Source organism: Lissotriton vulgaris, chromosome 2_1, assembly GCF_964263255.1.
Source record: "Lissotriton vulgaris chromosome 2_1, aLisVul1.2, whole genome shotgun sequence".
Taxonomy (NCBI): domain Eukaryota; kingdom Metazoa; phylum Chordata; class Amphibia; order Caudata; family Salamandridae; genus Lissotriton; species Lissotriton vulgaris.
In genome coordinates this window covers 85,270,247-85,288,266 of record NC_141687.1, presented here as the reverse complement: position 1 = coordinate 85,288,266, position 18,020 = coordinate 85,270,247, and the positions used below count along the sequence as shown (strand labels likewise).

The 18,020-nt window shown below is 46.7% G+C and overlaps 1 protein-coding gene across 1 annotated transcript in view; it reads right to left on the bottom strand.

Annotated features, from left to right (window-relative positions):
• Positions 1–226: 226 nt before the first annotated feature.
• Positions 227–18,020, bottom strand: part of LOC147729613 (germ cell-specific gene 1-like protein) — a 157,908-nt gene continuing 140,114 nt past the window's right edge. The window contains exons 6-8 of the mRNA XM_086958466.1: positions 6,464–6,575; positions 1,318–1,573; positions 227–993 (exon numbers count right to left, since the gene is read on the bottom strand). Coding sequence (XP_086814592.1) covers positions 934–993; positions 1,318–1,573; positions 6,464–6,575 — 428 coding nt within the window. The 3' untranslated portion in view covers positions 227–933. The remainder of the gene's footprint in view (positions 994–1,317; positions 1,574–6,463; positions 6,576–18,020) is intronic.

Here is an 18,020-nt window from a genome sequence, read left to right as displayed (position 1 = left end):
ATTACATATCCAGATTTGGCACTTACCGTGCACTCCCTGTGCTCCACCCTGTACACCTAGCTCGGTGCTCCTTACTCTACATTGCACAGTGCTGCTCTGATGCACAATACTCAGCGCCAGCTCATTGAAAGCACCCAGTGCTACCAGGATGCACAACACCCACTGAGATCAAGAGGTGTATCAGCCAGTGCACCCATAAAACACATCAAACAGGGCTTCCAGGGGGTGCATCACTCTGTTTGCCCTAAAAGTGCACCCTAGGTACTTTTCATCATGGATGCCACCACTCTACTCCTCTGACGTACAGCTCCGGCTGCACCCCATTATGTGTTCCACTGATGAATATCGCCCTATGCACCGTGCTGCAATGGGTAATATATGACTACTGGTTGTGCACAGTGAAGTTTCAGTATTTGTTGGCAGGTGTGTCTGGAGGTCTGTTGCTCACAGTCAAGCTGTGGGTCTGCAGACCTGTTGGTGTGGGAGTGCACTTTAGAAAAATCAGGCTCATTGGCTTTGTCAATGTTCTTAGATAAGGGCCCCACATTATTTCATAAGTAAACATTTTAAAACAACACATCCAATGGGAGATGGGTATGGCCTTAGCACCAAGTCCAGAGACTCTCAGGCTTCTTTAAGCTGCAGTCCACTGGCCAGTCTCATATGTAATAAGATTCCCCTGTCCTAGTATACAGATGAAGCAATGGCATGGTTACTGGTCCTGGGTATGTCATCAGAGACCCTCAAGAAAGCAGGGACCACACCTTTTGGGAACTTGTAGGACAGTCTGCACCTGGGACTGGCATTGCACCTACAGTGCCCAGAAAGCATAGTTCATGGTACCCCTTCAAACCCAGGGGCTCCTTCTTCAGGTCCACAAAGCCATAGGTGCCAAAGAGAGGTCTGGACATCTCGATGTGTTTTCACGACAGATTAACACCGTTCATCTGCAAGTGACTCATCTGCATCCTGCAGGTTCCTGGGGCGGTCCATGTTGCGGTCCATGTTGGGGTCCATGTTGCTGTCCATGTTGCGGTCCATGTTGCGGTCCATGCTGCGGTCCATGCTGCGGTCCATGTTCCGGTCCATGCTGCGGTTCATGCTGCGGTCCATGTTGCGGTCCATGCTGCGGCCCATGTTGCGGTCCATGCTGCGGTCCATGCTGCGGTCCATGTTGCGGTCTATGCTACGGTCCATGCTGCGGTCCATGGTGTGGTCCATGTTGCGGTCCATGGTGTGGTCCATGCAGCGGTCCATGTTGCGGTCCATGCTGCGGTCCATGCTGCGGTCCATTGTGCGGTTCACTGTGCGGTCCATGGTGCGGTTCACTGTGCGGTCCCGGAGGAGAACCTTCCTCTGTAACTCTGAATAGAAATCAACACTATCCGACACAGAGCGGATGGGCTGATCCCGATAGAATCCCATCTCGGTGGACTCTGGGAAGCCCTGTGGGTCAGAAGCTGTCTGGTCATAGATCTTCTGGTTGCGTTTGAACTCCAGCACCGTCTTGGTGTATGTGTTGAGGGTGGTGACGGCGGAAGCCATGCAGCAGGTGAAGGATGCCCAGGCAGTGCTGGAAACAAGACGTGTTGGCAACATGAGTAATGACAATATTTGCAATAACAATATATATGCAGAACCTTATGCAAACATTACACCGGACATTTGTACGTACAAGTCACTATATGTGACTTGTGCATACATGTTACTCTAACACACACGCTTATCCATATCACAACTCCTTGGCACATATTGCATTTATGAATATATGAACCAATCACTATTGGCATATTGTAGTCCCACCTTTTGCTCATTGCTGCCTTCATTCATAGCACTGTTATATAGACATTGATCCAGTTGTATATTACTGACAGCTGTTCCCCACTGAACCACATTGGTGTTCTCTTGTGTGTCCCACAGAGGACATCCTACATATGAAAATACTGTAACTGAGGTAGACATTTCAAGAGACAGTTTCTAAAGTCTCACGTTATGCTCTTCTTTATGGACTGGTTTGCAGTCCAGTAGTAGATGACAGCACACCTCCACTGCCTAGTCATGTGCTTTCACTTCAGGTAAGACATTGCCACATTTCCAATGCCTGCCCTGTAGGTTCACAAGGCCCCTTGATGCTATGGGCATGCAGGTGACTGTTCAGAGAGCCCTCAAGGTTCAAGGATTGGGCTTTTCCTTTCATATCCTCAGGCACCAATGCTGAAGGCAGCCTGGCACCCCATGTATCTGCTCAGCCACAAACACTCAGCCGACCACTAGAGTACAGGCCACAGGAGAGATATTATTCACATTTACTTCCACCTATCTTCATGAGTCATTGCTATAAAGATTCAGTGAAATCCTACTTCTGATATCAGTCTCCTACAAGCAAGAGGTATGTAGTGATGGAAGACCGCTTTTTGCAAATTAAGGGCACATTCAGTTTTACATAAACCTATTCAGCAGATTGGGTAAATGGAAATATCAAAATAATCTTGTCCAAAGACTCTAGATTCTTGCCTATTGAGTTCAGAAGGCACAATGCAGTCCTCTACAAAAGGCCATTAAAGGAGAGGAGCCAGTGGGGACAAGCAGTTTGGAAAAGGGGCCACACTTTAAAAGATTCATTCAGAAGCCTGAAAGGCACAGATGTACCTAAATTAAGTTAGAACCATGACAAGGACTCTCTCGCGGGTTATAGGCGTAGGCCGCAGGGGAGGGCTGATATGATTGAGAGGGGCTCTACCACCTATTGTTGCTCGAAGTAGGGTTGGAATACTAATAGAACATTCATCTCACTGAGGGTAGATTATTCTAAATAAACACAGAGAAGCAGAAAGGCATGCCTTTGAAGTTAGGAGCAGAAGGCCTCTACCTGTCACTATCGTCCCTCTGCCCCTCTACTGTCTTCAATGCCGCTCTCAACACTCCTAGGTAGTAATACAGTGTTGTAGCCCACCACCAAAGGTTATGCTGCTCATTAAAGACACTCTACCTAATGTGGAAATTAAGGTTGTATATAGACAATTAAAGTCTATTCACCACATTCCTGTGCCTAGAGGGTGGCGACCCAGACCCAGTAGGATGGAGACAGGGCTACCATTAGAAAGTCAATGAGGTCCTGTAGCAATGGGCTGATGAATAATTCTTCCTGAGCATTGCCATAGGATGGATTGTAGGGGTGAGGAATGGGTAAGTAGTTCCTGTTGTTAAAGAAAAGGAAGTTATTAGGCAGGGTCTGCCCTTTTGCCTTTTGCTGACTACTGTTTCAGGAAGATTGGTGACTATCAGGCGCAGATATTTCTCCCACTTGTGCCCTTGTTTTGGATGTTCCTGCTTGGAACCAACCTCATCACCACCTGCCTTTAAGCCCATCACCATACAAGAAAGCTATATTTGCACTACAACCAGAAAATAACATTTGCAAAAGAACCATTTTAAACTCTGAGATAATGGATCTCCATCCCCTGTCTAGAAAATGAGCATAACTGTGGGACCCAGAGCACCCACCTTTATTCCACTTTCAAGTTCTTCTTGAACAATAAATAAGTGGGTCCACAAAGTACACAGAGAGCTGGTATGTGACCAGGGCTGAGTGGGATAGTTGGCAGTCTCCCAGAGGTAAGGGAACATCAGTCTATGCTACTACCTGAAGAAACTAAGGGTCTTCCAAGTGACTAGTAGCCTGTCTGCCTGCTCAGAGAAGGAAGAAGAATGCCTTGCCCAGGAATGCATTGCCCAGGAGGATGAGAACTCTCCAGGAAGAGAAGTCCGGCTGTGTTCCCAGTGAGAGGAATACCCACATGCAGCTGGCCGACATCAGGAACAAAGCCAGAGCTGACCCAGGTTATGGGAGTCTCCCATTGTGGTCCAATAGTGAATCACTTAAACATCAAGCCAAAAAGAAACATTGTGCTACCTGGCAGCCCTGCAGCCTAGTAGTGAATAACTACACAAAGTCAAGCCCAAAAGTAACCTTGTGCTCTCTGGAAGCCCGGCAGCATACCCAGACAACTGGTGCAGTTGCTGCCCCAAGTTGGTCTACCTGGTGAGAGATCTATCGTCTCTGCTGAAGCAGAAGCAATGTTATCGGAAAGATGGCCGTAAGTCCCAAGGATTTACACCTGTCTGAAACCTCATCAGAGGTTACAGGTGGTAAAGATGACCACCCATCTGAAACTGGCTCGGAGGATGCAGCTTCCAAAGTAGTGCACCCGCCAAGTAGGCATGCTTCTGCAACTCCAGCGATTCATGTCCAGACTGAGGCCGGCCCATTCGGCTTCACATCATCAGAGCTGGTGCTGAACGTGCAGGTCTGACTAGCTAGTTCCTTCAGGAAAGGATAGATCAGCTCAGATCACCTTCAACCCAAGACAGTAAAAACACTGCTGACAGAGAGTAAGAGGATCTGCGTCAGGATCTCCTTGGAGGTTCTATGAAGGTGACGCAATGTCGACTTTTACAGAGACATTTTCACCATGATTCCATCAGTCAATCAGAAGCCTTCAGAGTGGTCTTTATTATGATCAATATCTTGTCACAGACATTTTTCTTAGGTCAAGTAGTTTTCTGGGAGGGTGTTTTCATTTTTATGTCCGGCTTGACAGTGCAGCAATACTAGACCTTATGTGATCAACAGAAAAAGAGCTTTAAGAAGCCTTACTGAGAAAGAGGCTTAGTGTGGACTCACTTACTGATTTACTTGAGTGCAGATTTTGATTGGGCAGAAGCTGTGTGATTACACTGGAAAAGAGTGCATGCATTGCACTATATGCCCTGTGAGGGAGTGTATGCTCAACACAGCAGTCTGAGTTGGTTAGGGTGGCAAGTCACTGATCAGGGCTATGGGTCTGATATTTATGTTATGAAAACGTATATCAAAGGCAGTTGGACTGATTGGCGTGTAGGCAGGAATTAATTTTGTTACAGGGATTCCCACAGATTACCATAGTAGTCAAGGGTTTAGATGTTAGTTATCCCCTGAGGCAAACTTCATGGGAGAAGATATGTGCTCTGAGAATCGTTTTCATTCCATTTCAGGATGCATTGCATATTGTTCTGCTAACTTTAATTTTCTACATATTTGTAATTTAATGACTTTATAGTGATAGATGCCTTGTGAGAAAGCTTGTGCTGGATGCAGTAGGCCTGTGTTGGTGATGGTGACAAGCCAGTGATAAAAGCTGTAGGCCCGATTGGTTTATTGGAAAGGTTATGTCAAAGATCAAAGGTCTAATCTTTTTTATTATGAAAATATATGAGAAACGAGTTATTTATTGTGAATGTTATATGCTAAAGCCAATAGGCTTTTAAGAGTGGATTGTAATCACACCGTGTAAATGCCTGTATATAGGTTGTAATACTTGGTTCATTCCAGCTTACTGTAATAGGCAAGGAGTTTGATGTTGGTTTCCCCGTCTGCGGGTAGCAGATTTGCATTTTGATAACCGTTATTAACTCTATTATGTGGGCTGACTACTGTTTTGCCAACTGACATTTTGTATACATTTATAATTTCCTGACTGTCAGACTGAGGCTGCATTGTGGGAAAGCTAATGCAGAATTCAGTAAACCTGAGACGGTTATGGTGACAAGCCAACAATAAAGGATGTAGGCATGATTGGTTCTCAGAGGACATTTATATCGAATGTCATGGGTCTGATATGTTTATTATTAATAGTTACAAGAAAGGGTGTGAGCCTGGCTGATTCACTCTAAAACACATTTGTTAAACCTAATAGGCCTTTAAGGGTGGATTGTCAATACACTGTGTTAAAGGTTGTAGACAGATATTTTGTTACATGAAATCACACAGATTACCTTCTAATGCTAGGTTTTGGAGTTTGTTATGCCCCTTCCCCCTCAAACACCTGGAGCTGAAGATCTGTAATTTGATAATCCTTTGTAAACCGTTTTTCAGAGGGGTTATATATTGTCTAGACAATTTAATGTTGTATATATTTGTAATTTTATGTCTATGCCTGAGGGTGCCAGGTTATGCGCAATGCAGGAAACCTTAGTTGTTTATGGCGACAAGGCAGTTATAAAGAATATAGGCTTGATTATTTCAGGTGAAAATATTACTACCAATGATACAGGTCTGATATGTTTATTAGGAAAAGTTACGACAAAGTTAGCAGGTCCCCCTTACTTACTGGGAAATGAAATTGTAAAAGACAATAGGATTTGCAGGTGGGTTGTTATTACAATGTGCTGTAGGCTGTAGACTGGTGATTTGTTACATGGTAGCTCAACAATTATCTCAACAAAAAGGGCTTTGGTCTTGGTGACCCCCTCAGTTAAACCCAAGAAGATATGCAGTGACAAGCTTTGTTATGCCTTCTTAAGAGGATTTATATATTATTTTGCCAACAGTCATTTTACATGTATTAGTAATTTTGCTGACACTTTGCCTGATTGATACCTTGTCAGAAGGTTTATGCACAGAACATTAGAGAACAATACTTACTAGAAAGCCCATCCGTAGTCCCAGGAGTGCGGCCTCCAGTCTTCGGGCCCAAGGCTGACCGTGGCCTGGAAGACCTGTGTGTACATCATGTGAGCCACCATCCCAAGAAGGCCTGAGGACACAAACAGGGAAGATCATGCAATGGAGCAACTTCTCAAAGCCATGGAAAGCAAACATTCCAGTGTTCTTGTGGTTTCCTGTTCCCATGCGTATGTTTCTAGTGTCCTCCCCAGTTTTAGTGAATTGTATCTTTTATCGTAGATTATTCATGACTTAGAGTTTGACCTACTTTGATGATTTGTCAAACTTTCAAAAAAGAAGGTAAACACCCTCATGTACAAACCTTTACTCTCACAAACATTTTCGTCTGAGTAAATCTACTGTAAAGGGCGAGGGTTGGGATTCTCCAGGGCGGGAACACCTGGCATTCTGACCCAAGAAACTGTTGTAGATTTACTCCTGTTAAGGTTGGGACCAAATTCCGTTCCCGTGTGAGAAAGGCATGGAGCACACAGGAAACAGATGGGGTGCAGGTCCATGCAGGGTTCTCCACTGGCACTAGAGTTCTGATTTTTTTGTGTACTCTGACCCAGACAGAGACGGAACACTGAGGGCTCGATTCACAAAGAGACTCTGCACTCGTGGTGGAGGCATCACAGATTCACAAAGAGCTTAGCACTCGTGGTGGAGGCTTTACAGATTCAAAAAGACCCTCGGCACTCATGATGGAGGCTTTACAGATTCACAAAGAGCCTCCGCACTTGTGGTGGAGGCATCACAGATTCACAAAGAGCCTGGGCACTCGTGGTGGAGGTTTCACAGATTCACAAAGAGCCTTGCACTTGTGGCGGAAGCTTTACAGATTCACAAAGAGCCATTCACAAAGAGCCTCGGCACTCGTGGTGGAGGCTTCACAGATTCACAAGAGCCTCAGGAATTGTGTTGGAGGCTTCACAGATTCACAAAGAGCCTCAGGAATTGTGGTAGAGGCTTCACAGATTCACAAAGAGCCTGGGCACTCATGGCGGAGGCTTCACAGATTCACAAAGAGCCTTGCACTTGTGGCGGAAGCTTTACAAAGAACCATTCACAAAGAGCCTCGGCACTCGTGGTGGAGGCTTCACAGATTCACAAGAGCCTCAGGAATTGTGGTGGAGGCTTCACAGATTCACAAAGAGCCTCGGCACTCGTGGCGGAGGCTTCACAGATTCACAAAGAGCCTGGGAACTCGTGGTGGAGGCTTCACAGATTCACAAAGAGCCTTGCACTTGTGAAGGAAGCTTCACAAATTCACAAAGAACCATTCACAAAGAGTCTCGGCACTCGTGGTGGAGGCTTCACAGATTCCCAAAGAGCCTCGGGAATTGTGGTGGAGGCTTCACAGATTCACAAAGAGCCTGGGCACTCGTGGCTGAGGCTTCAAAGATTCACAAAGAGCCTGGGCACTCGTGCTGGAGGATTCACAGATTCATAAACAGCCTTGCACTCGTGGAGGAAGTTTCATAAATTCACAAAGAACCATTCACAAAGAGCCTCGGCACTCATGGCGGAGGCTTCACAGATTCACAAAGAGCCAGGGAACTCGTGGTGGAGGCTTCACAGATTCACAAAGAGCCTTGCACTTGTGAAGGAAGCTTCACAAATTCACAAAGAACCATTCACAAAGAGCCTTGGCACTCATGGCGGAGGCTTCACAGATTCACAAAGAGCGTGGGCACTCTTGGCAGAGGCTTCACAGATTCACAAAGAGCCATTCACAAAGAGCCTGGGCACTCATGGTGGAGGATTCACAGATTCACAAAGAGCGTGGGCACTCCTGGCGGAGGCTTCACAGATTCACAAAGAGCCATTCACAAAGAGCCTGGGCACTCATGGTGGAGGATTCACAGATTCACAAAGAGCATGGTCACTCTTGGCGGAGGCTTCACAGATTCACAAAGAGCCATTCACAAAGAGCCTGGGCACTCATGGTGGAGGATTCACAGATTCACAAAGATCCTCAGCACTCATGGTGGAGGCACCACAGTTGTAGCGGGATCTCTGCACCTGTGTCGGTATCTCTGCACTCATGGCAGGATCTCCGCACTTGTGACACGATCTCTGGACTGCAGTTTCTCATTGGCAAGATCTCGCAGTGAGTGCAGAGATCCCACCATGACTGCGGAGCCCCCGCCACGAGTGCAGAGGCTCTTTGTGAATTGGGCCCAGTGAGTGGTGTAGCACTGATAGGGAGGAATGAGGATGGACACGACTCAGGAAGGGCGGATATTTCACGTTTCATGTTTATTTGCTTGCCCAGAGCACCATTATGTAAATAATAAATGAGAATCAAAATACATTTCACGTCACTACAGCTATAATTATAGCTTCATAAATCAGTATTAGAAGTTTACACTAGGTGACATTCAATACAGACTTGATGAGCTACTTTCTTATGACTGCATTATCAATTACTAAAATCCTCTCATTAATTAACAGATCACATTAACAAAGCAACGGTGGGTGGTAATACCATGACACACATGGAATCTAGGTATTACTGAGATAAGAAGACTCGATCCCCTATATAATTATTTCACTTTACCTGCAATACAGAGTGCTCGACAAATATGTAAATAATCTTCAGTGGAATTCATGCATGAGTCAGGTGAATGAGAACTTGCCCATTGACCAGGAATATAATTTAACTTCAACCTTTTTGCAGTCAATTGTAAAATGTGGCATCCTGTAAAAATTTTGTAAAAAGTGATCTAATGCCAGATTGTTCGGTAGCTTGGCACTTCCAGTACTGCAGCATCTTCCTTCACCAGGTCCTCTCTAGTAGTGTCAGTAATGAATGAATGAAGCTAGATTTATATAGCGCTACTTAGCCCAACGGGAGTCAAGGCGCCTAGCCAAAGGATGCATTTGACCTAGGCTAAATGGAAACAAGATAGAGGTGCCACAGATTGGAGACAATATAGGATGTTTCCTGGGCTCTTGAACAGAATGAATAGGCCCTGCCTCAGTTATCCGCACAGGCAGTCAGAAATCTAGGCGTCAATAATACCAATGGGACACAGAATGTGTTATAAAAGAGAACTACGGTAAAACATGGTCTCTATAGAGAGACTGGTAGAGAGCTGGAACAGACTGCAGCTATCAATGGGGCTGTGTTTTGCTCTGTTGAAATGGCTGTAATTTGCCCAGGCACACCTATAAAAGTCCCAGGTTGTTACATGTGCTCCTAAACATTCAGATCCCATTGCATCACAGGCCTTTTGGTCAACTGAGGACACTTGTGATCAAACTAGCGTTGACAGGGATACAACCTAGTGCAGGTTGGCAAACACTGCAATTATCATAGAAGGAGGATATCTTTGCAGAGCTGAATTTCTAGGTATTCTATTTGATCTCATAGCAATGTAGGAAACACCTTCTCTGTACAGTGTGCTAAAATGGAGTACACTATGTAGTGAGGACAAGAAATCCCCAAAAGGCAGGGAGAGGTAAAAGCAGATAAGACTAACTCTCTTTTTGTGGTAATGTGGGAGAGCAGTTAGGTTTATCAGAGGGCGGTTTTAAGCATTTATTGTGCTCACAGAGGAATTAAATGAGACACACACTCAAGAATAAATCCAAGACCAATTTGTAATACTAATGTTGATTTTTATATAATTTTTAAGACCATAAACACAGTTCTAAGGTAAGTACTTTTGGGGATACGATTTAGTTCGATAAATATATCACTTCTATTTGCAGTTAAGCACCATAGGAAACAATGTGTAAAAAAGCAGAAAAATGCACAGGAATTCATGCAATGCTTACACAAAGTTCACCTTCTTGTTCAAAGTCGATGTCGGGACAAAGTTCTTGGAAGCTGGTGCTCAAGGACGAAAGGGGCCACTTGATTAAGACCTGCACAGAGAGACTTGCAGGTAAGTCCAGTGGTTCTCCTTAGAGGAAGGAAGTTGCAAGGGCCAGGGGACCATGTAAGCAGAGCTGATTGGTCGGTGCTGGGCCAGGTACAAAGCAAATAGGCCAGCTGGGCGACATGTAGCTTGAGGTCCTCGTGGTCAGGAGCAGGCAACTTAGAGAGGTGATCGCGTGACAACTGGGTCACCCAGGAAGTGGGCATTGGGTGTCTTGATGTCCCTTGACGGGTGTTTGCTTGTGGTGCTTCGGGAGTCCGAAGTGGACTCTTCTTCTCAGTGTTTGCCATAGGGAGACAGTATCTCAGGTATTGGTATGGCCTGGCTCCGGTAGGTCCTGGTGTCTTCAAACTTGATGGGGAGACAGATTTGATCCTCCCGAGCTATTGTACTTTTTCTCGTTTTGGTGCTGTGTCCAGGTGGGCGAGGAGCCGCACGCCAACAAACCAGACTTCACGGGATCGGTGCCTACGGTGTACAGGGGATTGGTGCTCTCACTCCAAGGGTGCTATATGGGGATTTCATAAAGGCCTGAGGTGCTCCTGGTTTATTGGAGACCTTTCAGTTTCCAGGATGACACTGCAGCAGTGACTGTTGAGTCCTGGGAGCAGCAGGCAGGGTTTGGCACCTTTTACTTCTACAGCAGGGCTTCAGGACTCGACCAGCGGGTCTTCTTTGTCCTGGTCTGCTGTTGTCCATCAAATCTGATGTTCAGGTCTCAGGGTGCTACCTAAATACTGAATTTTGGGGCATTGCAAGGGGAGACAGGTAGAAGCCAGTGACTACTTACCTGTATGGTGTCCATACCCTCTAGTGACCACTTCCTGTTAGAAGGTTTCCTCACTATCTTAAGATGGTGGAATTTCAGGACAGGGGTTCACCTCCCCAGCCTGGCCCTAGGGGTGGTGTAGGTTAAATGACGACACTCCCCTCCTCCTCGTCTAACTAATTTTCTCGTCTTTCCTCCCACCAAAAGTGGAGCCGGAAAGGAGGCCTGGCCTCCCCCGCTATCTGGAGGTTCCTAGGTTGGATTTCAAAAAGCAGCATTGCCGCCTTTGAAGCTTCCCACCCAGGAAGGCCATCCTGTCCTGGAGGAGGTGTAAAGCACCTCTGCCTAGAGCAGGCTGTGTCTCTGTCCTCTGAGAGTGTGCCTCTCACCCCATGAGGTCAGAAACATGTCTGACAGTGACAGGGTGGCAAAAACAACTCTGGAACCATACCAGTGCTTGGTAGGGTTTCAGAGGACCTTTAAAGGGTCTACTGTGTCAATTTATTAATAAATTCAACACTGGTAACAGTGAGGATTTATTAAGAAAAGATGTTTGGTACCAAACACCTTAGAAATCAGTGAAGCCATCATGGACCTAGGAAACGCATGGTGACAAGTATCCAGTCAATCTACTCTTTATGGCTTTCCTGTTCACTTACAACATCTCTGAATGGACTGAACATTGTAGCAGCATATTTGCACATGCTCATATGCCCATACATAGGATATAGTGCACCCTGCCTTAGGGCTAAAGGCCTGCAGTAGAAGTGACTTACTGATATCCCATGCAGGGATTTGTGCCATGTCGACTCTTAGGATTTCTCTGCACGAAGACATGCAGCCTGCAGTGGCAGAGTGCATAGCCCTGGTGAGGGGTCCTTTGGGTGGCGCATCCCGTGCTGCGGCCCCAGACAACCATCTTCAGTACCCATGCCCTAGGAACCAGGGGTAGCAGTTATTAGGGACTTACAGGGGTAACTGAATTTGTGCCAATCGTGGTACCATTTTTTGGAAAGAGATCCGGCAGTGTGACCCTAATAAGCAAGAACCCAGTGTGCTTACAGTTTGAAATTACATCAGGTAAAAAGTGGGGGTTAACCATGTCAAAAGAGGCACTTTCGTACAGGCACAAAATGAGCACTCCTGCTATCACAGTATTAGACATGCTCACAATATGAGATAGAGTGAAGCTTGGCCAGCCCATTCACTCTGAAAACAGTAGTAATGAAAAAGGTGCAGAGACCCAGAAAAGAAATTAAAAAAGAAAAAACAGTTATGGACTAACAATGGAAGCCAAAGCTATTAAACAATAGTACCACAGACAAATGTTTAAAATGAGAGGCATATATGAATACAAGAAATACATTATCTTACAAACATGTAAAGGCAAATAACTGACTATACATCTGGCTATATTACTATACCATAGACTACGCAATGTCATTAATGAGATATTTCCAACATCACCAAATGAGTCAGAAGCTCGGAAACTTCTTTGCATGGTCAGCTCCATTCCAATACATGCCAACCTGATTGCAAATAAGTATAATAAAAGACACACAGATGATGGATGGAATGCAAAGCAAAACAAACATTCACCCCCTAGTCAATAGATCTGGGTTAAATCCATTGTTCTTTTGCTCATCATGCCACCCCAGTTTAGACCCAGCCATATGCAAATCAGTCTTGACCATGGGCCTCATGGGCACAGACCAGACCGAACTGCCAAGGAAACTCTCTCTGGACCAGAAACAAGTATCCTGGGACCAGTTTCGGGGAATCACCCTTCATCAGCCAGGCTAGCTTGAATCCAGTGGCACAGTGAGCACAGGACCCACATCTGGGCATACCCGGTGCACTTAGGGCAAGAAAGCAAAAGATACGCAAATAAGTATACTACCATTCAGAATGATATAAACATGGATAACAATAATTCAAGTGATCAATGAGTAAAAGATCTAAAACAAGACATTACAGACAATCAGTGGTCATACTGTTGTCAACAGAGTAAATATATTTCCCCTAAGTAGAGACATAGACATTCATTGCAAATTAATTTCAATTTTGGTAAGGTTTGGCCTAGAATCATCAAATTCAGAATTTACACATTGTTGCTGATTTAACATTGGCTTATAGCCCACTCCTAATGACTATACCTGTTGTTGCTGGCCCTGAACCGGAGTTATAGGCCGAGCCGCCAGTGAAGGCCTAAACTAGGGTAAAATATTGTGAGGGTAGAATATTGTTAAATTAAAAAAGGAGAAACAGAAAGAAAAGCATTGGAATTTTGGAGCAGATGGGATATACCAGCCTTTATTAATCCTGAGCCATTTCACTGTATACTGTTATAGCACTAATATTGACAAAGCATATGGTCACCATGACATCAGGAAGAGGCAAGTCACCTAAACTTATAGACTGCCTCATGGATCTAACACTGTGCAACAATAATGTAGCAAGATATGCAACAGTCCAACGGAGCACATCAAGACCCAAAGGTGTCTGCAACCTGGTGAAACTGTGCCTAGAGGAACAGGATCACATCTCTGAGGACCCTGACTAATGGTACCAGACCAGAAATACGGACACGTGGTACAGGAAATTGTTTATATTGCTTTATATGCTGTGCATTAGTTGCTTCCTACTAGAAAGAGCTGTGTGTATGATAAAGGATTAAAAAATTGATTGTGATCCAGTGGCGACCGCAGCCCCCGCAGTGCGGGGGGGGTCGCCGAGCTGCAGGGGGCCCCTTCAGCACAGTACTCTGGCCTGACAGCTTCGGATTAAATCCGGAGCGGGCCCCTCCATGTACCTTGCAGGGGGGCTCCCTCAAGTTTTGTTAAGCCACTGTTGTGATCATGTTTACCATTATGATGCACGGCCTTTTGCTATGTATACATGAACACCAACATTTTTTAATTTAAGTATTAAATTAAAAGAAGTCTAGGCGTCCACCTGGATGTCAATTTTGGCATCCGTCTACTCCAGTTTTGCATCCTAAAACAATGCTCGCTTATCTGCATGAGAAAAAAAGTTATTTGCTCCACCTGCTTTCACTTTTGTAAAAGTCCAACCTTTGGCCTGCTAGGATAACAGGTTTACAAGATTCTGAAGCCAGATTTACTAAGGGATTGTGCCATACAAGGCGACTCAAGCCTTTAAGTCAGATTTACGATGCACGCAGAGCCACCTTGTATGGCTCTGCGTGGTCTGGTAAATCTGGAGCAACACAGAAGCAGCACAATTCGCAGCCTTGTGTTATTGTGCCCTGGGAAGGTGTCCCATCGGTGGAGCGTGAGTGTTCCCACACATCCACCAATGGTTTTTGGTGCATTCCCAGATTTACTAACACAAGTAACCCTGGGAATGCATCAGAATGGCACGCCGTCCCAGTGGAAGTGTAACAAGAAGTATTGTTATTTCTCCTAATTTTCTTCTCTTTCTACATGTGTTGCATTTTGCAGCATGCATAGAAAGTGTAATGCAGGCACGCTTGCACCATGCTGCAAGTGTACCTACATTGGCGCTTGGCCGCAGCTTCGATATCGCAGAGGGAGAGCAGGAATGCGCCACATCTTAGTAGATATGGCACATTTCTGCCCTCTCCATTCGATGCAGTATGTTATGTTATATGTTATATTGAATTTGTAGCGCGCACTGTTACTCTAGAGTGTCCTGGCGTGGAGGAGAGCTGGGGTAGAGGCGAGAATCAGATTAGATGGTCTTGCTGAACAGATGTGTTTTTAAATGCTTTTTAAAGAGTTGAAACTCATGCATAAGTTGCAGATCAGGAGGGAGCGCATTCCAGGCCTCAGCAGCTTTGACAGAGAGTGACTGGCCAACCAGGCGAACTCTGCGGAAGCGCGGGAGGATCATTCGGCGGCGACAGGCCGATCGTAAGGGACGATTCCGCACATAGAAGGCGCAAAGCGCTTCCTAAGGTAGATGGGTCCAAGCCCATGTAGGGCACGGTGGGCCAGAGTAATAGCTTTGAACTGCACTCACTGAGCCACAGGCAGCCAGTGCAGTTCCCGTAGGCAATGCCGCACGCTGGATCTCCGCGAGGCATTAAAGAGGAGTCTGGCCGCAGCATTCTGAATAATTTGGAGTTTACGCAACAGGTAGCCAGGCAGACCAATGAATCGAGCGTTGGCATAGTCCAGCCTTGACAAAATCAGGGCACGGGTAATCGTCTACTTGGCTACTCTCAGGAAAATTTTCCTGAGTGTTTTGAGGGTACCAAAACAAACTCCTGTCAGTTTTTTTACATGATCACTAAATCGTAGGTCCTCGCTAAACCATACCCCCGAATTTGTTTCTGGCCCGCCCTCGGACCGCGGGCTAGGGTAGTTGGGTGGCCAAAGGCAGTTTCTGAAATCCGCAGAAAACTGGCCGTACAGGAGGACCTCCGATTTATCCTCATTACATTTGAGAGAGGCCTGGGCCAGCCAAGGAAATACTGAGGCTAGGCACGTCTGGGCGGTGACCGTGTCCAGGTCCGAGCCCCCCCAAGTAAATAACAGCTGCGTGTCGTCAGCATACGCTCTTACTTTCGCACCCACCTCCTCTGCCAGATAAACCAGCGGGGTTAAGTAAATATTAAATAGATACGCTATTACTTTCGCACCCAGCTCCTCTGCCAGATAAACCAGCGGGGTTAAGTAAATATTAAATAGCAGAGGACCTAGAGTGGAGCCCTGCGGAACCCCAGTTGCCAGGTTCCTGACAGAGAAAGCGCAAGGAGCCATACAGACCTACTGCGAGCGGGAGTCCAAAAAGGATTTAACCCATTCCCAGACCAAGCCAGAGATCCCAATTGCAGATAGCCTGGCCATGAGCAGTTGGTGGGGTACCGTGTCGAAGGCGGCAGAGAGATCAAGTAAAATCAGGGCCACCCTGCCACCCACATCAAGGCCCTCTCTGATAGCCGCCGACATCTCCACCAAAGCAGTCTCTGTGCTGTAGGCAGATCTGAATCCTGACTGAGCAGGGTGGAGAGCCCCTGATGTTTCCACAAACGTCCTGAGCTGCCGAAAGACCACTTTCTCACAGACTTTGGCCAGGGCTGGTAGAAGCGAAATAGGCCGGTAATTGACCGGAAGCAGAGGGTCCAATGAGGGTTTCTTCAGGAGGGGTAGTAGTTTAGCCTGCTTCCACTGGACAGGTATAAAGGTGGACTGAAGGGAAGAATTAACAATGTCCACAACTACTGGACAGACCACCTCTGCTACACCAGCTAGGACCCGAGCCGGACAGGGTCAGCGGGAGAGTCAGACTTAAGAGACCCAAGAATGCCTAAAATGTCTTACTCAGTAGTGGGCAGAAATTAGGTGAACTGGGCGGAGACCGCACACAGAAGTGGGGAGGTCTCCGGGGAAGGGGTCACCACAGATCTGGAAGGTGGGCCAACACTATCCTGAATCTTTAGTATCTTGTCAACAAAAAAAGTGGATAGCTCCTCATACCATTCATGGGATACTGGTAGCGAACTTTGTTCAGCACAGGGAGATAGGAAGCTCCAGACAATAGAAAAGATCTCCTTGCTGTTGTTCCGAGACAGTGCAATCCTCCCGGCGAAGTAGTCACTTTTAGCCTTCCTAATGGCCACATAGTACTCCCTCTGTGCTAATCGCAGGGTCGCTTTAGCTGTCGTACAATATTTCTGGCGCCAGCAGAGCTCCAGACTCTTGCACACCTGTTTCAGGTCCCTGAGCTTGGGGGAATACCAAGGCTGCGAGGGGAAAGAGCACCGAATGCTACCACTATTAGCTTTGGAGCTGGCCCTGACCCCCTGACTGATCCAGTGACCAAAGTTTCAGTATTAATCTACTGCAGTGAGAAGCTGTGAGGAGCCCGAGGAGCCCGAGTCTAAGCGAGCCCAAGCAGAGCAAAGCAGAGTGGAGCAGCGGTAGTGGTAGCGGCCCGCAGGTGCCTGGCATCCTGGCATCTAGCATCCTGTATCTAGTGCGGCAGCGGTTACCAGTGGCGGCAGAGGAGAAGTGAGCAGCAGCAAGAGGCAGAGGCGGGAAGAGGAGAAAGAGCGCAGCCCCTCTGCCCACGGCCCACAGCCCTGCCTTGCCTCGCACCGCCTAGCATTGCCCGTATTGCCGTCAGAAGCACTCAACAGGACCCAGCGGGACTTGGGGGTAGCTTAACCCAGCAGGTCACTTCTGCTCTTCATTTCTGTGTTTCTGCACCCACCGCCCAGCACCCTGTGCATACTGCACCTGCTATTTCCCCATCACCACACGCCTTCAGCAGAAGTTTAAAGTGCAGACGTTTAAAGTGCAAAGTGCAAATTTTAAAGAAGCTTACTTGACCCCTTGAGCTGCTTATCGGATCGAGCTCTGACAGAGTTTGTAAGGAGCAGAGTTCCTCCGTCATGCTGGGATGTACGACGTTACAACGCATGCTTTTACCACACATGCCTTTACAACGCGGTTTTTACATCGCAAACCTTTACAAAGCATAGCGCTTTGGGGTGCTGGATAGTGAATAGTTTAAATTTACTATTCCAAATCCAGTCCCCGTGGACACTAGGGAAGGTGTTGGATAGTAAATTAAACTCATTCCGTATCCTAGAGCGCCCCCCAGTGCAATGCGTTGTAATGGTTTGCGTTGTAAAAGTTGCGTCGTAAAGGCACTGCATTGTAAAAGTTGCGTTGTAAAGGATGTTTCCCGTCACACTGCTGCAGAAGCCACTCTGTGTTTTCAGAGTCTCTCGCCAGTGCAAGCCTGTGAGCAGAGGAGACCCAGTGAGCAGAGCCAGCGGAGAGGGCGGCCGAGAACGCCGTTGCAGGGGGACAGAGGCTGCTGTGTGGTGACCCCGACCCTTGCTCTAGCTCCCGCTCATTCATGCATCGTTGTGGCTGCATTT